Source organism: Triturus cristatus, chromosome 3_2 (assembly GCF_964204655.1).
Source record: "Triturus cristatus chromosome 3_2, aTriCri1.1, whole genome shotgun sequence".
Lineage (NCBI taxonomy): Eukaryota > Metazoa > Chordata > Amphibia > Caudata > Salamandridae > Triturus > Triturus cristatus.
The window spans coordinates 276,905,089-276,932,812 of NC_140584.1; the positions used below are offsets into that span (position 1 = coordinate 276,905,089).

The window sequence follows — 27,724 nt, forward strand, 5'->3', positions numbered from 1 at the left end:
TTTTTCCATTACAAACAGACGGTCAAACAATGCCATGCCAAGCTATTTTCTCCACTAGGAGAAATTATGGCATACTGGCTCTTTCTGCTGATGAAATCATGGACAGGTTTTCAGCTATACCACAAGCCAGCTTTCTCCAACGATTACATCACACAAAGGCGTTCCATGTTGGACAACATCAAGCTGAACATGGGAGAGAGAAGCCTAGAGCATCGGCAGGAGTCTGAAGAAAGATGTACAACAGGGGGGCTGAGGGTCAGATGGTCATAACCCCAGCTGGCAGCACAGAGTGGATCCATACAATGATTAAAACTGCGCGAGGAGTCCACGTGATTGGATTAACTCCACCCAAGAAGACTCTAGGCTCAGTGGCTGGCACAGGGTGACCAGTTGCTTCATCTGTGCAGGTGGTGCCCTTCGGCACTCATTTTTGGAAACCAGGACTTTATTTTCATCATCAGACTTTGGACAAAAGTAAGAAACAGAAAGGTAGAAGAGGGAGAAATAAGGAAGAAAAAGATAGAACACAGTGGTATGGGGTGGCATGGATGAAAATGAACCTGCAAAATAGAGCCAAAGAGAAATGGAGCGTAAGATGGTGCAAGAAAGAGGCACAGAGGTGGAATCAAGACTAGGCAGCCTTGGTATTTGGTGACCTTGACTTTTGGTTGCACTGGCTCTTAACCCCTTCCATGCTGCGCAAATTCCGCCGCTGTGCTGACGGAATCTTGCGCGGGCGTGGTCATGACGGAACGGTTCCGTCATGAGCACAGCTCAACCGTGGCTCATGACGGAACCGTTCCGTCATGAGCACCGAAGGGGTTAAAAGAACATTGAGACTCTGCACGTTAGTTTGTTTATGTTTTTTAAGATTTATTTATTGATTGATCTACTAAATTAAGCACGGGGTTACACAGCCTGCAACTGTTACTCTAAAGTTGCAGTTTCAAAGCTGGTCAACATTATAGGTGAGAAGCTGACGCTGGTGGACAGCAAGAGGCGCTAGAAATGGTGAGAAGCCTCACTTCTCACCAGAGAAACAAGCGGACGCTGGTGGGGAGGTGAAACTTGTTAGAGTAGATGCAGGGTATTAAGTGGGCCGGATCCCTACGGGTCATAGATCAGGTAGTAGTCAAAAACAGACATTGGAACAGGTCCCTATCCGGCCCTATATTCACGTCCTTAACTTTACTGCCAAAAAAACATTGACTGACTTCGGAATAATGAATGTAAAAAAAGATAATATAATCCATGCAGCGATCTAGTCTCAGCTTATATTTCATATGTTTAACACACTTCGGAATGCAAGATTAAGTAAGATATTTCCGGGATACTTTGAACTGAGTCGCCTCCAGATATTTATAATGGGCATCAATGGACAGCTCTGGATTTGGGGCTGAAGGCAGTGCGTGTTTGTCGCAGTGCATGTCAGAGGGTCAAAAAGGGGTTCAGAATACATGTTCGTCCAATCCTTGGTCCCCCTGCAGAACGTACAGGGGGTTGTATGACGTTTCAACGCATTCCGTTGCAACGCATGCCTTTTCCACGCATGCGTTACAACGTGAATGCCTTTTTCACAAATATTCTTTACATCGAAAATCCCTTTACCACGCATACCTTAACAACGATTTTCATTGTATAGCTATGCATGATAATGGCATTTTCATGGTTAAGGTTTTAAATTTAGTATAAAATTATACACTCACCGTTTTTCTTTTCTTTCTATGGACGGATTTCTTTTTCTGTCGCTGTTTTCTTTTGTCCTTTTTCAATTTTTTGGTAATGCAGTACGTAGACGCACGTACGCAATAACGTTGTTAATTATGCTCCTCGCCCGAAGGACAAGAAGCTCAGAAGAGCGTTGATCAGGTAAATTTTTTCTTTTTTTGTGGGGGGGGGGGGGGGGGGGGGGGGGAGACCCCCCAACCCTCTTTTTTTATTTTTACCTTTAACTCACATTACTTTATTATGCATCTCGTAGTAAAGGAATGCGTGGTATAGGTCATACGTGGTGACCACGCATGCGTGGTTAAGTGTATGCGTGGAAACGGCGGCGTTGTAGTGGCCGTTTCCCCGTACAGGGTAATGTTTATGTATTCCAGTTGCAATTAGGATTCTGTGTAAATATATGTGAAAGAGGTACACAGATGTTAAATTAATGACAAGGTGACAGTAAAAAACATGTAGTGCTTACAGGTGAATGCGTGTGTTCAAAAAAGAGTGAAAGAACAGTGCTGAAGAGGAAAGAGATGAGGTGTAAGATATACAGATAAATGAGATGTGGAGAAAAAAAAGGACATACCTTTTTAACAGAGTCAACATAACAGGAGTGATTGAGACACTCTGAAGAAAACTATCCCTTTGGTGGCCTGCAGTAATGTTTAATTCACAGTCTCATAATTTCATAGTTTAAACATTTTCAATATTATTTACAATAAAAAGATTGTTGTTACTCATTTATCTTCAACAGCTAACAATCATATCTGGATGCAATAAGAGAAACCTCAGAGAGGAACCAAACTACCGGTCGGATGACACACTGAAGAAATGGCAAAAGTTTAGGGGCAGATTTATTAAGCAGTTGTGTTGCCATTGCGTAATGCAATAAGGCGCAAGGGCGACGAAACTACTAACTAAGATTTATCAAGTCACACAAGACCAACTTGCGTGGCTTGATAAATCTAGAGTAATGCAATGCGGCGCAAATCGTGGTGTTGTGTTACCCCGCCCAGAGAGGCGTTCCATGGGTGTGTTCCCACACATGGATTTTGGCGCATTCCCAGCTATACCAATATTGGTAAACCTAGGAATGTGTCAAAATGCTACGCCTCCCCAGGGGAGGCCTACCAACGAGAAATATCTTTATTTCTCCTTGTTTTTTACTCTTTCTATATGTGCTGCATTCAAAAGGAAAATGTCTCGGGATTGCTTCTGAGCAAGAAGGTGCGCTCTCCTGCACAAAAGCAATCCTGCTTACAACGCAGGCTGCCTTGCACCACGGTGCACGGGTGCCTGCGTTGGCGCTAAGCAGCACATTGTGTGCCAGCGCAAGAGACAGGAATGCACGGTATAATGTTAAATAGAGTGCATTCCTGCCCTATCACGCAGCACAGTAAGATGGCTGGCTGCGCGATTTTATGATAAATGTGCCGCTTAGTTTTAGCCACGCCTCTTTGATAGACTCCCACTTTTTTCATTGCACTTTAAACTCTGAGTATACAAGACTGTGGTTTCACTAGGCGAAGCTGGCACCGGCGTTAAGTGAGATGAGCTGCCACTGATGTGCACCAAGGGGAACAAGCCCTAGGGTGGCACACTGCTAGACTGGCACAGCTGTGTACGACTCTACACTGCAGTTACCTTTAGCTAGCCATTTCAGCAGCAAAGTCACTCACTCCCTTTCACTCAGAGCACCTAGAGACGGTTATATTTCAGTCTTCGCCTCTAGGGGGCGCTGACGCACCGCAGGCATGACTAAAGCGTAGGGTGGCGGGGGCATTTAAACCTGGCAGGAGGACCGGAAGATCCAGAGTGCCCGGTCATTAAGAGCCGAAATTAAAATCTTCGACTTCCCCGAGCAAGAACAAAAGAGGGACTCCGTTAATGCTTGTTAATCCTGCCGAAATCCAATCCCCGCGTCCATGGGGGGCCGCGGGGGTGACACGGACTCATTCTCTGGGCCTCGGTCTCTCTGAGCTGCGAGTCAGGCTCTGAAACTGAGAATTACCAACCAGGCACCGGGGTCCGGCCGCTGCTGGGGCTCCGTCCGTCAAAGCGGATTAATTCCAACGGGCTTTGTTTCTCGCTGGGTCGCTGTTCTCCTTTCTCCAGCGTGAAACAAATTAATTACTTGAGGTCTCCGGCATAAACAATAAAAGAAAAAGTGAGGGGCGATGGAGAGAGGGCAAGAGAGGAAAAAAGAAGAAAAGAAAGAACGAGAAGGAAAGCGAGAGAACGTGTGATGAGTAGCAAGAGAAGGAAACAGATAAGAGAGGAAAAGGGGAAAGGCAGGAAGGGGGAAAAACATTAAGGTTACAAGACAGAGTAAGGGTGAGAAAATAAAGGGAGAAAGTCGTGAAGGCAAGAGAACAAAAGAGAAGAAAAGAATACGAAAGAAGAGTATGAAAGTAAGCGCTGGTACCCACTATTTTCACAGGGTGGACTTTGTCTACCCTGCTTAGAAGCTTGTCCCCTATGAAATAGGCTGAACACGTCTGGTGTAATTTTCAGACACCAGGACCCAGTCAGCAGCTTGCACGTTGTCCGTTTTCCTTGGAGCAGGTGGTGAGGGGCCTAGTTATTTTAAATTCCAGCTGGGCCCAAAACAAAGGCGGAAGTTAAGGGGCCATCAGGCCTCCTTTGTTCAAGTATCCTGGCTGGGAGCAATCTAGAATCTCACACTTTGAAGCAATGGAGGGGAAACGGAGGCACACAGCTGTGTACAAGTACAAGAGAGGCATTCTTTGACTTTTCTTCAGTGCCTGCATAGGAGATATGCATGCACTGTAAACATGTCAGATGTGTTGGCCAGTCCCAGCATTTTCACAAATTCAAATATCATTATTTGTTTTATTTCTTTCATAGCGCTACTCCTCCCAATGTAGGGTGTCAGAGCGCTTTACATCACATGTGCACAATATACATTGACAATAAATCATATAAGCGTGTAAATCAACGTGCAGGCTGTGCTACATAAGACAGTGAGGGTTACAAGGTGTAGGAACCACATGTCCTTCATAGCTCACTGTGCTTTGAAGGATTACAATTTATGAACTCCAAGTAACAAAATGATCTGTGTGTTAAAAACAGTAGCCCGCTTACCTAGCACAATAATTTTACCATTATTATTATTCCCTAAGAATTACTGGGCACACAGATCTCTACAGCAGGTGCCTTAACCCCATAAGATATTTATTTTGAAATTTAAATCAGCAACAAATTAAGCAGAACAGGTTTACTGCCAACTTTCTCATTGTTGCTAATTTATTTTTGGCAGTTTTTTTTTAATATATATATTGAGGCAAAAACGTTTTTGCACAACCCTGAAGCAAAATCTAATTTGTTAAATCTCGTAATGTGCTCAAATTTACTCAAGATTGACCTGCTAAACGTGTGTGTGGTCTTAAAATCAGATATAACTTCCTGTTAGGTCATGGTTTGTGATGTCATTTCCTGTGATGCCACGTGCGCTGTGATGCCACGCGCCATGGTGTCACTTGCATGCCGCCTAACTTGGTTAGTCGCCCCCCACACATCTTTTTTTTACGACTTGTGCCCTGGTCGTCACAAATCAACTAGGAGTGTGCAGGTGTATACACAGTGCTTATGTGGACATGGGTTGTTTATGGAGGGTCACACACCTACTAGCAGTGTATGAATATTTGGCTATTTAGGGTCACCTGTAGACTAGGGTAGTACTTAAAGGTCTCACGCATGCTGGCAGTGTCTGATTGTATGTGTCTGAAAGCCACACATGGGCCAGGGCTGTCTGTGGAAGGCACAGACCTGCTAGCAGTGGTTACTCACTACATATCGGCCAGGTCTGTCTGTGTACGGCACACATCTCCTACCAGTGTGTATAGCCAACATGTAGGCCAGGACTGTCTGTGGACGGCCCCCCAGCTCTAGACAGTGCATACAAGCAACATGAGGACCAGGGTTGTTCGAAGAGGCTCACAAAAGCGGTGTTGCGGTCGACTAAACAGGAGGAGTGTTTTGATGGCTCAAGTGCCACAGGTCTCCGCTAAGGACACAAGGAGCACAAAAGTGGCCGGGGTGGGGCTAGAGGAGGGCCTGGTTGCTATCACTGAGCTGCTACCACCCATGTGCAGGAGACAGGTGGCATGAGAATGAAGTGGCAACATTCTCTGTATATTCCATAGTCTATAATGTTGTCAGCTGAAAATCTAATAATAGACATTGCAACATATATTTATAAATCACCAGTTCACAGGGAAAATTCTACAAGAAATGACCACAAAGCAGAACATCAATTAAATAAATTCAACATCATTTCATAAGTGCTTTTATATAGACCATAATCGATTGATTGCACATCCTTCAGCCCTTTTTAATTTTTACAAGTAATCAAACAAGCAGAGAAGACGTAAGAAACCACTGTGACATAAGTCATCTTTACCCTTGATTTTAGATCGATGGCCTTAGCCATTTGTGTGTCTAGTAGGATTGGGGAAAGCTTTGTGAGTTAATGAGGTTAGTAAGGACTGTCACAACAAAGACTGAGGGCAGCATAGTGTGGCCAAAGGGGAAGTTAAAGTCTGAAGACAGAGACTCTGCATCATCAGAGGAGAAACATGGATGTGGAACGGTATCGATAACGTAGGCATGATGAGGCCTACATCTACTGCTCACCCACTTTGGCCCTTCAAAAATACTTGGTGGCACCCACATTGGTGACTGGCCACCGCCTTCCAGGATCCCCACTGAGGGGGAGGGGACAGAGACTCACCTTTCACTATCAGCTCGGCAAAGTTGGAGACCCCCGAGCCCCGGCCGGATTGCGTCACGCAGCGGTACAGGTCTTGCTCTTCTTTGGTGGCCTCCTCCAGTCGGAAGGACGCCTGAAACCGACGGTGGCTGATGTGCTTCACTGATGCTACCGGAATTATGTCGCCATTCTGCCGCTGCGAAAAGAGAGATAAAGCATTAATAGCGCCTTTTAGTAGCCACTGCTTTCTTAGTACTGCAGGGCTTTAGGAAAGTGTGTCCCTGTAGGTTCATCTGTCAAAAGGAAGCTGTACAAAGTCATTCAAGCAAACCTCCAAATGAGGAATGCTCTTGGCCAAGACCTCTAGAAGGTCCCCTCACAAGGGACAGCCACAAAGGATGTTTGTTGTCCACTTGGGATTTATTGTGTCTTTTAACCTCAGATAGACTTACTGGCACTGAAGACCCATTTAGCAAGAGATGAAGACCTGGAGCCCAAAACCTTCCTAGACATATCCATCTTCAACTGGCAGAGGCTCATTGGAATGACTGAGGTAGCCATGTTATCAGCTGTGCTTTTATGGCCTGTGCCGAAAACAATACAACAATTCGACAATGCAGGGCCCTAACCAGAAATCTAGGCCCCCCTCCGGAACCTCCCTAAAGACCTTAAGATACCAGAATAAGAACAAGGGGTTCTTCTAATGGTGACTAATTCCCCGGTGTCCTTTGTGTACCAGATCTGGCTGCACATATAACTTTTGCAAAGCTCTGAAAAGTACCCCTGTAAGAAAGCTGCTAAAAAAATAAGGGGTGGCAGCTGGAACATATTGAGTGACTAAGTACAGGCCGTATCTAAAAATTGCAAAAGCTACATTGTGGTCGCCACGTGAATAGGGCCTGTTTAAACAAGCCCTGACCCATCTCTCAGCCGTGAACTATCCTCCAGCCAGTAGTAACAGACCCCCACCCACTTCATTTACATCTCTTCACCCGAGTGCATCACTCTGGTTACCTGCATCAGGAACCTCTCAGCCTCCGTGGCCTTCCCGGCCGCAACACACTGGAAGGTGGCATTCTGGCCGGCGTTGACTTCAACCTCCCCTAGGCGGGAAAAGTGAGGCGCTCTCGCTGTCGAAGAAGAAGGAAGATGATCAGGACTATGAAACCATCACCAAACCAAAAATATCAGACTATAAACCTCTGTGGTCAAAGTCCTTCTTGAAGGAGTCCAGCCGCTAATGTTGGGCACAAACAAGGGGTGTCTAATGGTGGTCCATAACAATAGAATCTATGCAGATGTCCATGCTAATCACTGACTATGCAAAGGATTTCCACTTGAGTCAATGTACGCAAACATATTTTTTATTATTCAGTCTATATAGTGTTTAAAAAATAATACTTATATACCATTATTTATTTACATAAATAAACGTACACCAGTTTTATAACTGTTACACGATTACCAGCCTCTGTTGGTCAAAAACATTTATATATTTTAAAAAAAACATCCGGGGCAAGGGAAATTATCTCTCAGCAGTGATCTTTATCTCAACATCCTCCTACATCGGTGTAAAACCCGGTTTGAGTACTGCGCTATCATGGTTATATCAGATTGGCCAATCATGTGGAAAAAATTCCTTCCAATTACAGCTGAAATGAAGCCTATACTACAGACATTTAGCCATCAATAGTGCGGGAGGCGCAGTGACCACTACTAGCTTGTGTAATATTGGTGTAATAAAGTAAACTCCCTCGCGGGTTTAATTACACACGTTGGAGCATGACTACAACTGGACTTGGATGGAAATTATATCTCTTATGGATATCCTAAAAATATGGCATGGCTCCCCTTTCTTATTGCATCAGAGTTTGTCAACATTGGGCTAAACTTTTTTCAGTCGAGTAGATCCTTTAATGCAGTGGCTAAACAATAAACACTCAGAAATGTGGCCTTGTGATATGCTGGCAAAACAATGATTTGTAAATATACGTGTTTTCTTTATTACCAAACAATTTCTGTAGGAGCGTAGATGTAATGCCTATGACTAAGCCATCTAAGGTAAGCACTAAAGCACTCCAATCGGAGCTTTGTCCCGTAATGTATGGGCTAAACCATTTCTATGGGAATGCAGCCCTCTAATGTCTGGACTGAACCATTCAAATGGGAGTACAGCTCTAAATGTACTGAGTAAATAATTCCACTTGGAGTGTACAGGTACCGTATGAACTAAACTGTTCATATGGAAATACAGCTCTCCAAAGTACGCAACTAACAATTCTGTGGGAGCCTAAGATATTTCCCAAACTATGGGTTGGGACCCACTGGTGGGTCACAAGCCAATTTTTGGTTGGTCCTGCTCTATACATAAGTAATATTTCAAATGATTAGATCTGTTTGTGCAGCAGTGCAAAGGCGATGAACAATGTTACTAAGTTCAGTTTTGGCACAATCCTTGGCAAGTCTTTCTAAGCAAGACTACGGGTGAACCTTCCAGCATTTGTTGTAGCTGTCTTTTTACCGCACAAAGTCATATCAACAACGAATGTGCTCACTGGGTCGCATTTACAAAAAACATGGATAAGAGGCCATACTTGGCTGCAGAAGAGGTTTCTCAAATTAGCTAAAATCACTGGCATCAACACCGCCATATTTCAGAAGTTTGTGATTTTTAGTGAATGAATTCCACAGGCCAGCACCACACTCGGAAAAGTGTTCCAGCTCCAGAATCCAGTGCAGTTCAACATCTGCCACTTTTATGGGCAAGTCAATATTTTGGCCACAATTCAATATCGAAGGGTGTGGTCAACGTCGACAAGTTTGCAAACAAATGTGGTTATATGAAATATTTGCCCCTGCTTCATGTTCATTGAAGCTAGCTGGGTTGGGAAAGTTTATCTATCTAAAAATTTAGTCGTAGCTCTAAATGTTTGGGAAGCACTGGACTAAAGCATTCCTTTTGGAGCACAACCCTCAAATGTATAAGGTAAAGAATACATACCGGAATACAGCCTAAAATGTAAAGACTAAGGGCCTTATTAAGAGTTTGGTGGTCCTCCTATCAGCCTGTCACCACCTGGCTGACAGAAGGACCACAAGCCTGCCGTACTCCTGCCCGCTGGATTACGACTCTAAACCATGGCAGGCAGGTGGTGCTGTGGCGGTCTCATGGCAGCGAATGCTTGAGGCTTATGGGAGAGCCTTAACAGCAGATCGCTGCCGATACAGCGCCTGCAGCATGTTCTGCACGGTATGGCATGCACCATGTTGTGCATTCCATACAACGCAGGAAAGGTGGTGCAATTCCGGGGGGCACAACATGTGCCCACCTGCATGCACTCCCAGGCCCAGAAGCGGCAGGGGGCCCTGTTAGGGCCACCTTACTTCCATGTTCACCACACTTTTCATGGCGGGCTCACCACCATGAAAAGGGCAGTGGAAATGAAAGTCGGAATATGCTCGGCAGTGGCACCACCAGCATATTCTTGGCCTTTTCAGCTGCGCGACCGCAATGGGATCCAGGATCCCGGCGGACGCGGAGGTCCTGTGGCGGTCTGTCCGCCACACTCAAAACACTGCAGGCGGACCCGCAGTGGTGGTGGTGATTGGACAGCCATACCCGTAATAAGGCCCTAATTCTTTCCTAAAGTCCTCAGTGGTATGTAGTGAAGCATTAATTTAAGAGTATAACACTATACTGCACAGACTAAATAATTTTATGAAAGTTCATGCTTCGAAATGCTGGACTGAATTGTTCATAGATCTAACAATAATAAAGGCCTAACAAGGTAGAATTAGAATGAGACAGGAAAACAAATCCAGACAAAGGCAGGAATTACATCTTTTAGAAAGGTTTGACCACTGGCTCCTCATTTCAAGACCTGATTTTGGGAATGCATTATTGGCTGGAGTTTCTCAATACTCTTTAGCCCTGCTTGCATGTAAATTTGACCACATAACGCTTTTACTTCACGAGCTGGATTGGTCGTGCCTTACGGCTCGAATTCATTTCCAAAGCTTCTGCTATCCAGAAGGCCACGCATGGAAGCACCCTGTCTGATCTTGCTGAGCCTCTCAATACCTCTGGTGGTCAAAGAGGTCTAAGAAGTGATAAACCTCTTCTTCTTGAAAGGCCCCTAGTTCAGAACCTCATCTGCTCAGTGGAAATATTTTAGTGCATTCTAGAAACCTCCCTTCATCCATCCTCCTCACGCCAGTTACACTACCTATCACTACCATCTGGAAACAATTGCAGGCCAACATATTCCAACAATTCCTACTCTAACGCCCTACGTCAAACGTTTGAATTCAGTCATCAATTACTTTACCTTTCATTGTTCGATGTAGAACTTACTGCTAAGTTGTCCTGCTTGCTTCCCCATCTGGTTGTAACACTTTTGGTTTGCTTTCGGAAATGTTTTAATGTCTAGCGCCATCATACTGATGAGTTCCAGGTGCGCTATATAAATATTCAAGATAAATAAGCTAAAGAGGCCAAATGTATCACTGCTTCATCTGGAATCCCCCTCTCCACATGGGATATGGCTCCCTGAAATTGGCCTTACACAGGGTGTGTGAACACTGAAAGTGTGCCAGTTCTTTAACCCCTTCCATGCTGCGCAGATTCCGCCGCTGTGCTGACGGAATCTTGCGCGGGCGTGGTCATGACGGAACGGTTCCGTCATGAGCACAGCTCAACCGTGGCTCATGACGGAACCGTTCCGTCATGAGCACCGAAGGGGTTAATAAGAGACCTCTACGCTTGCATGGATGCATAGCTCCTGGACAGCAGCTATACATAGGGAAGATCCCAGCTATGCCAGTCCTATGTGAAAAGACTCCTTCTTTTGCATGGATATATAGCTCCCTGACAGGGTAGATCCTACCTCTTCCAGTCCTCTGTGAAGAGAACCCTTCCATGGCATGGCTCTATAGCTCCCAGGCAGCGGCCGAATACAGACAGGGCAGATGCCAGCCGTGCCAGTCCTCGATGAAGAGACCACTTCCCTTGCATGGATGTATAGCTCCCATACAGTGGCTGTATAAAGCTAGGGCAGACCTTAGCTGTGCCAGTCCTTCTACATGGATGTATAGCTCCCAGACACTAGACGTATAAGCACCGGGCAGACCCCCCCCCCCCAACCCCCCCTCTACCCCGAGGCATCCATTTATTTGGAGAGCTCTTCCATGGTATGGATGTGTAGCTCTCAGAAGGGCCTACACACGGCTGACCTCACAGGCCCCATTTGCCCAAATTAGCTTTAATCACAGCAGGGGCGATGGGCACAGCACCCCAGGCTGAGGGGCCGCAGTAACCAGTTCAATTTGCCTTCATCGCGGCGAGCTGACAGCCAGGCCCGGCATCCCATCTTGTTTGCGGTTTTCTGCTTCGTAGAGAGGAAACAGAAGGCGTTCTGCATTTCAATAGCATTTTCTCTTTGGAATAAAAATACGTTTGCCCTTAAGTTAGAGTGAAAAATAGGCGCTTTCATACAGGACTTCGGCTCTCGGAGCGAATTGTGGTGGCAGAAGAGTCCCAATGAAGCACCCTGGGAGGAGTCAAAACCCCACGTCGACAACTTGGGGGACTAAGGGACAGAATCAGTGAAGTAATGCTGGCTTTTACTAGGGTGACCAACCGTCCGTAAATTTCACGGACCGTCCGTAATTGGGACCTCACGTCCGTTGTCCGTGAGGATCCTTTTTACGGACGCCTTTTGTCCGTAATTTTGGGTATTGCAGGGAACAGCACTGTTCCCTGCATGAAGCCTCAGCCCCTGATGGGGCCGCCTCGCACTCCTTCTCGAGCACAAGAGCAGCCCCACCCGCCCTTTGTCATTCTGTATGCGGCTGATTGCCACATACAGAATGACAATGGGGCAGTCTGGGCTGCAAAGCATGTTGCCGGCCTCCTACAACCTCTGTCCGGGGCAGGGCATTCTGTCAGACAGAAGACTGCCTGGGATGGGGGGGGGGGGCGTTGTTTCTTGGCGTTTCCAGAACAATTTTGTTTTCACTCAGGAGGCCTCTCAGGCTGCCAGGTACTTTGAGAAGATTAGAGAGGTAAGGCGGAGAGTTAGTTCAAATGTCCAGGAACTGCCATGTGATATGTGTTTTTGGCCCTTCGACGATAGCTTTTACCATGACAAAGTTTCTGTAAGGAACAAAATGTGTTCGCAAGGCTGATTCCTGTTTTTTTTTCTTTTTTTTAAATATATTCAGTCTATCGAATAAAGCATTATACTATTGAATGAAGATTGATTTCGCCATAATTTGTGAATCCAAGGAGAGTTATTGATTATCTCTTCTCTCTCAACATTTCACTGAATGCAGAGGACTTATAGTAAATTGTGAAGTTTTGAGTATGCCACCCCACTAGAATATTTGATTTTGAGCCATCCAGGTTTGACTGTTTACAAGTACAGAATGGAGCCAGGTCAAGCAGTGATGAGGTTTTTACGGTGTATTTAGGTTGCTCTGTAAATCATCTAGCACCCTGGAACATTAGTCCATGTATTGACCAGTTCTGTTACCAGCATTTGCGCCATTCTACCATTTGTGGTGCACTGTACTTCTTTAGGATCGCACTATTCTTTCCATACAGTTGTGGAATTTTGTCCGATGCGTTGTGTTAGTAAAGCTTTGTTTGTCCAGTCCCTTGTGTAATCATTTTTTATATTGGTTAGCGTGAAAAATAAAAGGTGAGACGGGGGCTTTATGGTGCACTGTGTGCATGGTTGCACATGGCAAAGGATACGTTTATTTAATTCCACTGGGGTCAAAGGCTATTAGGGTGACAGTCTCGCCATTTTAGACCTCATGCATTTTCAATATCAAAGGAAGCCATGATTGCTGCTTTTTTATTTTATGAAACTAACAACCATTGACAAAGCCAATAATTCTGGCTTTGTGCAGGTGTAACGTTACTTGTTGTGTTATATGGATACAATGACAGAAGATGCAAAATACCAGTCAGGCGGTACACAATACTAAGCACAGATTGTTAGCTTAGGTGTTTAAAGCCGCACCCTTAATTACATCAAACATCCACTTTGGAGAAACCCCCCAGTTTTGTCATCCCACTTAAAGCCCTGGAAACAACGCCATGTCCCAGTCACCTCATGGCCTGGCGCTGTGCATCATGCATGACTCATGACTCAGATTGCCTATGTGCAAGGGCATAGTTGAACCCTTCCCCGCCCCACCCCTTGCTTTAGGAACTAGTGCAAGAGTGACGTTCTTGATGGGTCTCTTATGTCTGCAACTCTGCAGACAAAGGCTCAGTTCATAATTAAAATGAAAAGGTGAGTGAGTGAGTATGTGAAGGGATGGGTGGATGGCTGGATAGATTAGTGAAAGGCTGAATTAATGAATGAGAGGTGAATGGATGGATAATGAGAGAAAGGATGGAAGGGTGAGTGAGTGGAAGGATGGATAAGACAAAATGTAAAAAGAGATGTATGGGTGGAAGGGTAGAAGGATGATTAAAAGGGTGGATGAATGAGTGAAAGGATGGAGGGATGAGTTAAAGGGTGGATGATGTGTGAGTGAATGGGTGGATGGATGAGTAAAATGATTGATAAATTGATAAGTGAAAGGGTGAATGGATGAACTGATGAGTGAAAGGGTGGATGTAAGGATGGATGAGTGAGTGAAAGGGAGGTTAGATGGACAAAAGGATGGGTAGATGAGTGAAAGGGTGGATGGATGACCGATGGTGTCAATGGATGGATTCATGAGTGGATGAGTAGATGGATGGGTGGAAAGAAGGATGGCTAAGTGAAAGGGTCGATGGAGAGAGAAAGGGAGGATGGATGGATGATTGAAAGGGTGAATGGGTGGAAGGATGACTGACTGGGTAGATAGATGAGTAAGTGAAAGGATGGCTGGATGGGGGAAAGGCTAAAAGGCTGGATGGATGAGTGAATGGGTGGATGGGTGGAAGAGTGGATTGATGAGTGTACCGATGGATAGGGTGAAAGTGTGGATGGATGGATAATGAATGGATGAGTGAAAGGATGGATGGAGGGATGGATAGGGTGAAAGGGTGGATGGAAGGATACATGATGGATAGGTTTGCAAATGGTTGAATATGTTTGGATATGGATGGGCTTAATTATATACTATTGCGCGACCGCCTCTTATGTGTCTGTAAAATTTACCTTTTGTCCCGAAGTTTTGTCCTGAATTTTGACCTCCTGTCCTGAATTTTTGTCCTGAATTTTGACCCTTTGTCCTGAATTTTTACACTCACCGTCCTGAATTTGGACCCATGCCAGTTGGTCACCATAGCTTTTACCCAAGCTACCACCAAGCCGTACAACCTGCACCTTTAGTGGGCCTTCAGCCTCACACGCGTCTCCTAAACATATGACGCAATGGAGCAATGGCTTCAACCTGTCCCTTGGTGTCGGTGAGACAAGCGGGCGCACTGAAGCCAGTGCGGTGATTGGTGTCAGAGGCAAAACCTGTTCAGACAGCAGTGTTAGGGCGACAGACAGGGCTTTAAGTGGGATGAAAAAACTGGGGGGGTCTCTCATAGGGGCGTGACCAATGCAATTAAGGGCGTGGCTTAAAACACTTAAGCTAAAAATCTGCACTTAGTAAAGTGTGCTTCTCCGAATGGTATTTTTGTGCTTCTGTCCATTCATCCAGATATATAACACAACAAGTAACATTAGACCTACAGCAAGCCAGGACTATTGGCTTTGTCTATAGTTGTAAATTTCATGAGATAAATAAGCAACAACTAAGACTTCATTGTATAACATTTTGAAAATGTTTCTGTTCTTGTGCGCGAGGTTGGGGTGTAAGGCTGCCGACTTTCAAGCTGAGAAAGCAGGTTTGATCCTCACCTCGGCTCAACATCCTGTGATTCAAAAAAAGAGATTGGAGAGTTCACCTCAACCACAACTTATCATGGCATGCTTCATCCTGGGTGACCCCCCACATCACAGTAGGATAATACCACTCTGGTGTACTCGACCAAAGAAGGAGTTGTTAAATATTCTTTTTTTGAACAATGACAGGGGTCCAGATGTAGTATTTAAAAATACCTATGGCTATACCCCCAAAATTTAGGGGCATATTTATCAAGGTTTTGTGTTCAAGGGCAACACGCAACCTAAATGAGATTTATCAAGCCACGCAAGGCTACCTTGTGTGGCCCTGAGTGGATTGATAAACCTAAAGTAATTCTAGACAGCACAAATCACTGCCTTGCGTTACTCTGCGGCAGGCAGGCGTTCCATGGTTAGAGCGTTGGTGTTCCTACGCATCGACCCGTGGATTCTGACAGATTCCCAGATGTTCCAACATTGGTAGACCTGAGAATGCATCAGAATTGTACGCCTCTCCATCAGAGGTGTAACTAGGAAAAGGAATATGCTACTTACCAGTATGCATCTGTTCTTGGCATGTAGAGCTGCATATCTATACACTGTGCATAGCTCGCCATCGGGTGTTGGGCCCGGATGTTTGCAGTTTGTTTTTCCTCTTGGAAAGTCTTTGGTAGTCACGAGTTCGGTGACTCCTCCCTTGGTTCGTATTGCGCATGGGCTTCGGCTCCATCCTCAGATTGTTTTTCGCCAGCAGGGAAAGATGGAGCGTAGTGGTAACAGTAAAGAAACCCATGTGTGTTGTATCTAAATAAGATAAGACTGGAACGGATACAGGTAGCCGGGGAGGCGGGTGGGCGTGTATAGATCTGCAGCTCTACATGCCAAGAATAGATGCATACTGGTAAGTAGCATATTCCGTTCGAGGCATATGAGCTGCAGATTATACACTGTGCATAGATTATATAGCAGTACCCAACCCTAGCGGCGACCACCGGCATCCGTTGCAGTAGTTTGGAACAGTGTTTTGAGTACAACTTGGCCCACACTAGCTTGTTGCTTGGTTTGCACATCTACACAGTAATGTTTTGTGAAAGTGTGCGGTGTTGACCATGTGGCTGCCTTGCATATGTCATCTAGTGGTATGTTTCCTAGAAAAGCCATAGAAGCCCCTATCTTTCTTGTAGAGTGGGCTTTAGGGGGAACCAATAGCGTTCGTTTTGCTTTGTGGTAGCAAATCTGTATGCATTTTACAATCCACCTAGCTATCCCTGATTTAGAAATAGGGTTGCCCTTATGTGGTGGAGAGAAGGAGACAAATAGCTGTTTGGTTTTCCTGAAAGGTTGTGTGCGTTGGATGTAGTAAAGTTGTGAGAAAAAGACTGGTAATTCTACCGACTGGTTTAAATGGAATGGAGAAATGACTTTGGGTAGAAACTTTGGGTTGGTACGGAGTACAACCTTGTTCTGATGCATTTGGAGAAAAGGTTCCTGTATAGTGAGTGCTTGTATTTCACTAACCCTTCTGAGGGAAATGATGGCCACTAGAAAAGCTGTTTTCCAGGTGAGGAACTGTAGCTCACATTTATGTAATGGTTCGAAAGGGGGTCCCATTAACCGTGTAAGAACTATATTCAAATTCCAGACCGGTGAGGGTGGCACTCTGGGTGGAATTACTCTTTTGAGGCCTTCCATAAAGGCTTTGATGGCAGGCACTCTGAAGAGTGATAGGTGCTGCCTGTTCTGTAAGTAAGCAGCAATGGCAGCGAGATGTAACCTAATGGAAGTATATGCTAGGTTACACCTTTGTAGGTGGAGTAAATAACATATGATGTGCTTTATGGACACATTTAAAGGATTGATTGTGTTGTTGTGGCAGTAAACAACAAATCTTTTCCACTTTGCCGCATAGCATCCCCTAGTTGTATGGCGTCTAGCTTCCCTGATAATGTTCATGCAATCAGGGGGAAGGTTAAGGTATCCAAATTCTAGGACCTCAGGAGCCAGATCGCAAGGTTGAGCTGAGCTGGGTCCGGGTGCCTGATCTCTCCATGGTTCTGGGTTAGGAGGCATGGTGAGAGGTGTAGCTTTTGGTGTCGTAGTACTGAGAGTTCCAGCAGCGTGGTGTACCATGGTTGTCTGGCCCATGTTGGAGCTACTAGGATCAGTGTTAGGGAATGCTGTTGTAGCTTTCGCACCACTAATGGAATTAGTGGGAGAGGTGGAAAAGCGTATGCAAATTTGTTTGACCAGTTCATCCATATCGCATTGCCTTTGGACAATGGGTGTGGATATCTGGCGGCGAAGCTTGGGCATTTTTTGTTTTCGTGGGTGGCGAATAGATCTATGTGTGGATGCCCCCACTTCTGAAAGAACGGGTGAAGAACTTGTGGGTGAAGTTCCCACTCGTGGATCTGCTGCGACTGTCTGCTGAGCAGATCTGCCACGGTGTTTTGGACTCCTGGGACGTGTTGGGCCAGGAGAAAGATGTTTTGTGGAATTGCCCATCTCCACATGCTCTGTGCTAGCTGAGAGAGCTGTGGAGAGTGTGTGCCCCCTTGCTTTTGAATGTAGTACATGGCAGTCATGTTGTCTGTGCGAATGAGGACTGCCTTGCCTGAAATCTGCATCTGGAAGGATTTTAGGGCGAGGAAGATTGCTAGTAACTCCAGATGGTTGATGTGGAGTAACTTTTGTTGTGGCGTCCATGTGCCCTGTGCTGTGAGATGTAACATATGAGCTCCCCAGCCGGAGAGCGAGGCGTCTGTTGTAAGGATTATCTGTGGGACCTGGTCCAGAAACGGCCGACCTCTGGAAAGGTTTGTGGTGTTCCACCACTGCAGAGAGCGATGGGTGCGACCGTCTACCAACACCAGATCTGCCAGTTGTCCCTGGGCCTGGTTCCACTGGCGCGCTAAGCACTCTTGGAGTGGACGCATCTGGAGTCTTGCATGAGGCACTATGAAGATGCAAGAGGCCATCATCCCTATCAGTTGCATAAACACTCTTGCCGGGAGAGAGTGTTGGGATATGAATTTTTGGCGCAGAGCCTGTATCTTTGCAATCCTGGCAGGATTGGGATAGGCTATGGCTTTTGAGGTGTCTATGGTGGCACCGAGGTATTGTTTTGTGTGTGATGGTACCAGGTGGGATGTTTGATGGTTCACCGTGAACCCTAGCCGGTGGAGTAGTTGGACTGTAGCGGCGTTATGATGCACACATTGTTCGTAGGACGTGGCTTTTATTAGCCAATCGTCCAGATACGGGAAGACATGAATGTGCTGTCTTCTGAGGTGTGCAGCCACTACTGCTAGGCACTTGGAGAAGACCCTTGGTGCTGTTGTTACCCCGAACAGGAGCACCTTGGACTGGTAGTGTTGCCCGTCCACCACAAATCTGAGGTATTTTCTGTGAGACCGGTGTACTGGAATATGAAAGTATGCGTCTTTCAAGTCCAGAGTGGTGAGAAAATCGTTCTGGGAGAGAAGTGGGAGAACCTGTTGAAGGGTTACCATGTGAAAATGGTCTGAGTGTATGTAAGAGTTTAGAGGTCTGAGATCTAGGATAGGTTGTAGAGTCTCGTCTGTCTTTGGAATTAGAAAGTACAGGGAGTAGACCCCTAAATTTTGCTGATTTATGGGGACCTGCTGTATGGCTCCTTTTTGCAGGAGGGAGGTCACCTCCTGTTTTAGCAGTGCAGTATGTTCTTGAGACATAGGGCGGTGCCTGGGTGGAATGTTTGGGGGGGCAGATGTTAGTTCTAAGCAGTACCCTGACTGAATAATTTGCGTCACCCATTTGTCTGAGGTGATTGTCTCCCAGACGTGAAGGAAATGTTGTATTCTGCCCCCGACCGGAGTGGAATGGTCTGGAGGGAGCGGGGGAAAGTCATTGGGTAGTAGGTGTGGCAGAGCGGGCGGTATTTGTTTTGCCTCTGCCCTTATTATTATTGCCTCTGTATCCGCCTCTTTGATAACCCTTTGTGAAGGTAGATTGAGGAGAGGATTTGTAGGACGTGGATGCACTATCCGAGGAGTAGCCTCAGCCCGTGCCTCGAAAGGAAGAGCGGCGAAAAGAGCGCCTAGGAGTGTGTGACTGTAGGGCTCCCATGGATTTCGCCGTGTCAGTATCTTTTTTCATCTTTTCGAGGGCTTCATCAACTTTTGGGCCAATCAGATGATCTTGGTCGAATGGGTGATTTAATATAGAGGCTTGTACCTCCGGTTTAAAACCTGAAACTCTGAGCAGGCATGACGACGTAGAAGGACACTGGTGTTTATGGCCCTGGAGGCTGTATCTGCTGCATCTAGGGCACAGCGAATAGAGGTATTAGTTATTATTTTTCCCTCTTGGATCAATTCATTGGCCCTCGTTCTTATATTTTTCAGGGAGATGGTGCATGATGGTTTCTAACTCATCGTAATGTGCCCTGTCGTATCTGGCCAATAGCGCTTGCGTGTTGGCGATACGCCATATGTTGGCGGCTTGCGACGCAGTGCGCTTCCCTGACGCGTCTAGGAGCTTGGACTCTTTGTCAGGTGGTGGTGCTTCGCCTGACGCCTGAGAATTGGAGCGTTTCCTAGCTGTGGATACCACTAGGGAATCCAATGGTGCAGGGCCTTTAATATATGAAGGGTCTGTGGGAACGGCTTTGTATTTCTTCTCTATATGGGGGTTTAGGACCCTGGCCCTGACTGGGTCTTTAAAGACTTCCGGTGCATGCTTAATTACCCCTTTTAACATAGGTAGGATGGCAGTAGACCTATGTGCGTCTTCAAAGGTGTCTAGGAGGAAATCCTCCTCTACTGGGTCAGTGTGTAACTCCACCCCGTGGTAGTGTGCCGCCCTCTGTAATAGGTGCTGAAAACCCAAGGAATCTTCAGGTGGGGATGGCCTAGATGGGTAAAGGTCATCCTGTGGGACATCTGGGATGTCCGGATTATTATAGTCGTCCCATGGGTCTGGAGATCCAGTAGGGGTGGGATCCTGTGGCACATCTGCTGGATCATAAAATGGGTCTCCTAAGTCGTCTGGGACAGGAGACAAGGTTGGGGAACCGTGAGGCGGGGGTGGAGAGGGTGGAGGTGGGGAGGGTGGAGGAGGTGGAGGAGGAGGGGAAGGCACTGTGAAAGGGGAGGTAGCAGTGTCTTTCCTCTTTGGAGGTGGAGGTGGAGCTGGTTTATCCAAGTGTCTCTTTTTTGTAGACAATGTCAAATGTCCAGTTTTTGGATCCTTGGTGAGTGTCTTTTGGAGAGGATCCGGTGTAAAAAGTTCTTGCGACACTGGTTGTTCGGTCGGCGCCGAACTTTTCGGGGCTGACGGCTTTTTAGGCTTGTCCAAGCCGTGCTTCTTTGGGACCTCTGATTTTTTGGTCGGTGCTGAAGAAGGCTTCAGCACGGGAGTGTCGGAGCCGAGGGCCTTGTGATATTTGGTCGGCACCGGCAGGGTAGGTTTCGGCACCGTAGGCTTTGGTACTGGGTTCGGTGTGGAGATGGAGGCCGATCTTTTCTTCGGTGCCGAAGGGTGTTTTTCGGTACCGATGGTAGGCTGGCTCGAGCCCGAGCTGCCGGAAGGCTTAATAGGTTTCTTTACCGGGCCCGAAGGCGGGGTGTGAGAAGCAGTGTCCTTGGTCTTGCCTAGACCCGAAGGCGAAGGTGTGACCGAAGCCTTTTTGGGTGTCGGCGTGGGTGTGGGAGGGGGTATTGTACTCACGACCCTCTGCGCCGGGGTGATGTCCTCCACATCTGAGTCGTCGGCCTCGGAAGCACTGACGAGGTCGTCGTCCTCCTGTTCGATGTTCTGCTGTCCCGGAGCTTCGACCTCGTCCCCGAAGATGTCGACTGGAGCGGAGGTCGAGGAGTGCGCCATGTTGCGTCTAGCCCGTCGATCTCGAATGGTCTTTTTGGAGCGAAAAGACTTGCAGGCGGGACAGTCTCGAGCCTCGTGTTCAGGGGAGAGGCAGAGGTTGCACACCTCGTGGAGATCGGTGTGGGGAAACTTGGACCCACATCGAGGGCACTTTTTGAAAGGAGTTCTTTCCATCAGCCGAGACCGGAGCCGGAATAGGCCCGAAGGCCGCCGTCGACGACCGGAATCGAAGAAGTGCCGAAGAGAAGGTGATAAAGATGATTTATTATCTGAAGGATCTCGATGAGCGAGGATTTTGCGTCGATCGGTGAACTGGAAAGTTCGGAACCGGAGCGCGAAGTATTACATCCGAGCCCGATGGCAGAAAAAAACAATCTGAGGATGGAGCCGAAGCCCATGCGCAATATGAACCAAGGGAGGAGTCACCGAACTCGTGACTTCCAAAGACTTTCCAAGAGGAAAAACAAACTGCAAACATCCGGGCCCAACACCAGATGGCGAGCTATGCACAGTGTATAATCTGCAGCTCATATGCCTCGAACATATCTTTATTTCTCCTGGTTGAGCCTCTATGTGAGCTGCATTTTGCAGAACACTTAAAAAGAGGAAAATGCCTTTGAGGATTGTTTTGTGCAGGAAGGTGTTCCTTCCTGCACAAAAACAATCCTGCCTACAACTCGGGCACCTTTGCAAAATGACACGTAGCCAAGCGTGCACCAATGCTAGGATAGGACAGGAATGTTCTATAGAATGGTAAATATGGTGCATTCATGCCCTTTCCCTTAGCCCAACACAGCAGGGTGGGTTGCTGCATTGCGCTGCGTGAAAGAATGATACATCTGCCCCCCTCTTTTATTCCTAGGTACCCTTGGTATAGCCTTTTTTGTCTACAGTTCCAATACGGAAAGCACAGCCTATGGCAGGCACAAGAAGATCCAAAAAAGGCGGATTCATCTCGAATTTTCTTCTTCTAACATGTACTGAAAAAGAAGTCACTCAAACCTACCGGGGAGATCGCTTCTAAACCGCTGACCATCCACCGACGCCCTCCACATTATAGGTGGCCAGATGGGACAGCGGTGGCCCTATGGATATTACGGGCCGTGAGTTTAATTGAAGACGGAGTGATTGAGTCCGCCATGAAAATCCACAGGCTCCATATGTCCTGCGGATCCACCCTGCGCCGCCCTCAGCTTGGCTTTGTGTGATCATACATGGGATTATGCTAGTGCTGATGGTATTTGCAGTTCTATAAATGGATTAGTAGTCTGATCTTTGAAGCATAAGCAGGGGAGGGAGGCAGGCATTAAACACAGTGTTTGGGATTGGAGGACGGCAGAGGAATTGAACTACTTGCCATATTGTCTGATAATACAATTACTGTCTGGGAGTGTATTATGCTCTTTGCTGGAATTGGCAGTAGTATCCACAATTAATCAAACAATCAGGAGTTTGTATAGCACGGCTACTCACCCGTGAGGGTGTCGAGGCGCTTGACCACATTAGGTCCTTAGTAAATATGAACGCAGATAATCACACCAGTTATTAATGATCCAATAGTCCATAAAAAGATATGACTCTGAAGCAGATTTGTGAAACTGAAGATTTTTTTATTTCCCTTCAATTCCTCTGTAGCTGTAAATTGACTTAAGATGGAACACCTTTACTTTGACTCTTTGATTCTCTTCCTTCCACCGTATTCGCTCATACCGCAGAGTAGCCATATTGTAACTATGTGCCTATCCAAACTCTTAGGAAACCCCATCCTCATTCTTACGAACACAAAAACACAGACTCATAATCCATTCAATGCTCTCCTAAAAAGAAATCCAATTCAAATAAAAACGTAGCCATAGCAACAAAACACTGCAACCCTAAACATTAACATTACATTCCCACTTATGAATTAAGTCTGCTCAACACATCCACCTTTGATCTCTGACCTCATAATAACTCTCAAACAAACTTGATTTTTAACACAGAGACCTGGTTTTCCACATTCCCACCGGTCTCATTTGACACACTAGTCCCTAATGTCTAAAATACTGTGCACCAAGACAGGACACACAGAGCATGAGGGTGCATTGTAGCCATACATAAATCAGTCTGAAATGAACACACACAGATTTCCATCGTACAACTCTTTTGCACTCATGCTAGGAACAGTCAACCTGTCACGCAAGAAAACCTAAGGTTTGCACATCATCTGACGTCTCCAGGACACCGTCTCACCTTCCTCAAGCTCTTCAAAGACCTGATCATCCCCACCACTTCCTATGATTCAACTAAAGACACACACACACCCTCCCCCATCCCCTTCGCCCGGATTGCCTCTATTAAACCCTTGCTCCTCGACTGGATGGACCATTGTGCAGTCCCATTTTACAAGACATACATTCAGATCTTTAAAAGTGGTCAACCTAAGCCAGTAAATCTTTGGAGAAGACCTTTAAACAACATCTTTATTCTGCAACTCTCAGAATATTTAAAATCCTTGGCACAATATGATAACATGGCACTATCAACTTAAAATATCACCAACCTCTGCAATTCATCATCTGTAAACACCATCAACAAATTAGACCCCATCTCTAAAATCAAAAAAAGAAAAACACTCCGCTTCTTGGTATACCAAAGAGCTACAATTAAAACAAAAAAACAGCAGAGAACTTGCAAAGATCTAGCGCTAGATGCAAACTCCTGAAGCTCTACAGGTGGTGAAAATAGAACAAAAAATACTGTAGGGAAAAAACAACTACTTTCTAAGAAACAGATTCAGGAAGCTTCACATAGACCCAGAGTACTCCTCCAAACAATTAAGCACTGCTCAATCCAACCCGGCATCCAACAGTGAGGTTGCATGTGCCTTCTGGCTGACGGTGCTATGTTGATGTAAACATCACAACCCAAGCAACCCAAGACAGATTTCATTCTGCAACTAAACTGGGTCTAAACTGAGGTGGTACGGTGGGCAAAAGAATAATGGGTTGGAATTCTACCCCAAACGATTGCCAGTGGTTAGACCAATTGCAAACAATCCTCCCATCATCTTTTGTGTGTTTGATGGGAAAGTACCTGAGACGAGCACCAGCCAGGTTTGAAACTACATTCAAAGTTTAGGCGCTGAGATATTGTGCGGTGTGAAGGCATTCACAGAATGTTTCCCCTGGGGAGCTGATGGACCAGACCCGGAAAACATCAGGAAGTGGATTTCAGCCCCAACACAGACATTCAAAGAAAAAGCCCATATATGGAAAACGATGAGGGATTGTTAATGAAAAGCAATATTTTTGTGCGCTTCTTATTGCGGAATATGGATAGGGCTAGTAAGCCCATAAGTTTCCTGCACACCCCATCTCACACCAGAAGCAAGGGCAGCTAGATAATACAGAGGGCAATGAGAGTGATTGTAGATGGCCATGCCCACAGCAGCAGCCATCCAGACGCCATACTGGAACTTGAAAGCATACAGAGTCTTCCAAAGACCACATGCGTTTAATGCACACACTTCTCCCTGCACCTAGGTTGGGGACACCATGTCTTCATTATGAGGGTTGCATATATTTTTTGTCAGGCGTCAGTATACCTTTCCAATGGAGTACAGCAAAGAAGGAAGGCTGTGCTCCTAAACACACAAAATGTCACTACCAGCCAGACAACCACCTTGGAGTGGTCAAGAGATAGCAGTCCCTTGAGGGCAAGCAGAGGGAACCCTCTGAGGCTGCCCCTTCGCCTACCTCGGACTGGAAACAAAGATCAACCTGGAAAAAATGTTTAAATCAGCGCCACAGTGGATTGTGTGTGCGAATATAACTAGTAAGCCTATCTCTGTAGACTGTGTGTAAAAGGTGTCCTCCCACAAAAACATTTACTAAAAATAGGTCCAGGTGGTGCACGTTAAAGCACATTTTTTTTCAAATATATTAGCTAAGCACTTTCAGCGCTGGCCCTGCAAGCAGCCACCTAGCTTGCAGCCTACTGGGGAAATGCCAGGGTGCCCAAAGTTCACTCCTTTTCCTTGGGTCTGGTGGCTAAGTGGACTAATGCATCCAGTGAGGGACCTGTGTTTGACCTCATGGTCACACGTTCAAATCCCGGTAGGTCCACCCAGGCTTTAATCCTTCTAAAGTCGATAAAATGAGTACCATTGAATTGGGTAACAATAAACATCTGTTATTCAGCGCCAAGATACCCTTCGGAGTGAACGTGTGCTTTACAAATACACATGTTGTATTATGTTACCATCAGCTTTGAGCTCTGGAGATCACTGCACCTGGTATCTTGGTGGTCTCTCAGACAGGGGTCAACTGTACATGACACAGGTTGGATATTTCTCAAGATAAAGACAGCTAGCACCATCAGCTCTGGTGATCAGCCCAACATACATCCTATATTTAACTAAAGCTCTAATAACCAACGTATATATTAACTCTTTTTTTTTTTAAACAGCCTCAAGGCTTTGGAAGCATTAGTCCGAATGACAAACTGCAACATTTTTCAGACTCATTTTGTTCTGTTTTTCTCATATTTTTCAAATCTTCTTGCTCACAAGTAAAAGCGCTCTTCCTTTGCCATCTGCTGTGCCAACTTCTTTACCAAGGGAAAGTAAGAGAGAGAACTGCCATCTACAAAACTGCACCACTCCCTCCCCAAACTGTTGTCATGGGAAAGTTAACTCATCTACTTACCTCTACGGTGATCTGTCCTAATTTTAACTGCTCGGTTTACTTAACTGTAAATTAAACCCCTTTTTCTACTTTGAAGCTTTAGCTTAAATGTATTGGGTGTTATTTAGTGAGCCACGCTTTACTAGAAGTTCGAATCCATTACCACTTCATAGAGTAAGCCTTGGCTGCTCGGCCTGGCTACCCATTAAGAGTAAAGTGCGCAAAGGGAGGAAAGTGGTCATTCAGTAGGAGTGCAGTAGTGTCGATGGCCCTTGTAGGACAGTGGTGAACAACAGTATTTTGCCCAGTAGCCATATACAGCCCCAGGACCCAAGTACATTCCTCAGACGCATCACTTAAAACAGAGCAGGTACTACACAGATAGTAACAGTGCATTGTTTTCACACAAAAAAGTTAGAAATAAACTCTTGTGAGCAGAAAGAATTGAAGAATGTAACACACATATTAAAAACGTGTACAATACTTACAACAGGGGTAGTTCAAAAGCAAGATGTCATCAAGCCCAAAATAGCCTTTCCGACTGCTGGATACCATGGCTTCAAAAAGCACCTGGGTAGGAGGTTGGAAACAAAGTTGGACATCAAATTTAATATTACTTCTAATCTTTGTCAACATAGTCTGTTGTAATGCAACCATGAAGATGGTACAAAATATTCAGCAGCACGCTAATGTTATCTAACAACTACCATGTCCTACAAAATCCATCTTCCCACAGCAAGATTCGCTGGGTACCGATAGATACCCCCCACAAGCGTGTGACATTCTATAATGTGTGTGGAAATGATCAGATTGGAACTGGAGAAGGGCGCCTGGTGTGCAATGTTTGTTTTGCATAACTGGCGTGGGTATTGCAGTTACTAAGAACAGCCAGTAGAGATGATAAGATTTCCAATATGGCAGCCAACTAGGACAGAAATGTATGTTGTGCAAGAGTCAGATGAGTCTATGGGGAAATGGGTTAACAGCCCAACATGGCGGCACTTGTTATGTCCAATAGTCATTGCATTAAGTTAGTCACATGTCGGAGATATCTACTTTGTGATTAAATGATGTGGTCCTGTTTACCTTGAATGTTCTGGCTACTGAGAAAATGTCCAGATTTATAAGCAGGTCACGTCACCCCTGGAAGTTCAAGACCAATAAAGCAAAATCTAGGAATGGTAGCAGTTAGACAGCAAATGAAAGGACATGGTAAATAAAAATTAGGCCTTGGCCTCAGAGGGTCAGACGTACAGTGATTAAGGTATATGCCTTTGTCCTAAAGGGACTAGGGGTATGCCTGTAACCCCAGAGAGGTCAAATGTAGGTCTCAGCCCCAGTGGAGTCAGGACTCTGGAGGCCCATGCCCCCTTCACGAGCCAAAAACAATCTTAAATTCTGTCCACCAAAGTACACATAAATGTACACCATCCAACAAACATAAGTCAAAATGGATGCACTTTAAGACGCGTACTCATCAACTGCCAGAAGACAAATGCGAGCCTGGAAGGGCTAGATTGGCTACCTGGGGAAGCACAGTTAGCTTTTCTTAACTAAAATCTCATCAGCTCTGACAGTTTCACAAGGCCTAAGAGGTAGCTTGCAAAAACAAATATTCTATAGCACGCTCACCATTACTGCACGGGTCCAAGCCCCACAGTAATGCTGTACTACAAATAATCCCGTCTTTGTAGTATTTGGAGACGTCATCACAGCCACAGCTAAAACAAATCTGCAAATCCTATATCATTGCAGCTTTCGTTGACTCCATGAGCAGGGCATGGGATTCCAAAGAAAGAACTGAGTTCTGTAAAAAGGCGATGTAAACCTTAGGATTGTCATAGGATAAACCCCCATAAAGCACCATGCGCCACAAGAAATATCTATGCCAATATATCTTTCAA

The 27,724-nt window shown here is 45.8% G+C and overlaps 1 protein-coding gene across 2 annotated transcripts in view; it reads right to left on the reverse strand.

Annotated features, from left to right (window-relative positions):
• Window positions 1-27,724, reverse strand: part of PTPRU (protein tyrosine phosphatase receptor type U) — an 849,745-nt gene that overhangs the window by 412,485 nt on the left and 409,536 nt on the right. For both annotated transcript variants that reach the window (XM_085647595.1, XM_085647594.1), the window contains exons 4-6: window positions 26,309-26,390; window positions 7,463-7,578; window positions 6,470-6,644 (exon numbers count right to left, since the gene is read on the reverse strand). In XM_085647595.1, the coding sequence (XP_085503721.1) occupies window positions 6,470-6,644; window positions 7,463-7,578; window positions 26,309-26,390 (373 nt within the window). The remainder of the gene's footprint in view (window positions 1-6,469; window positions 6,645-7,462; window positions 7,579-26,308; window positions 26,391-27,724) is intronic.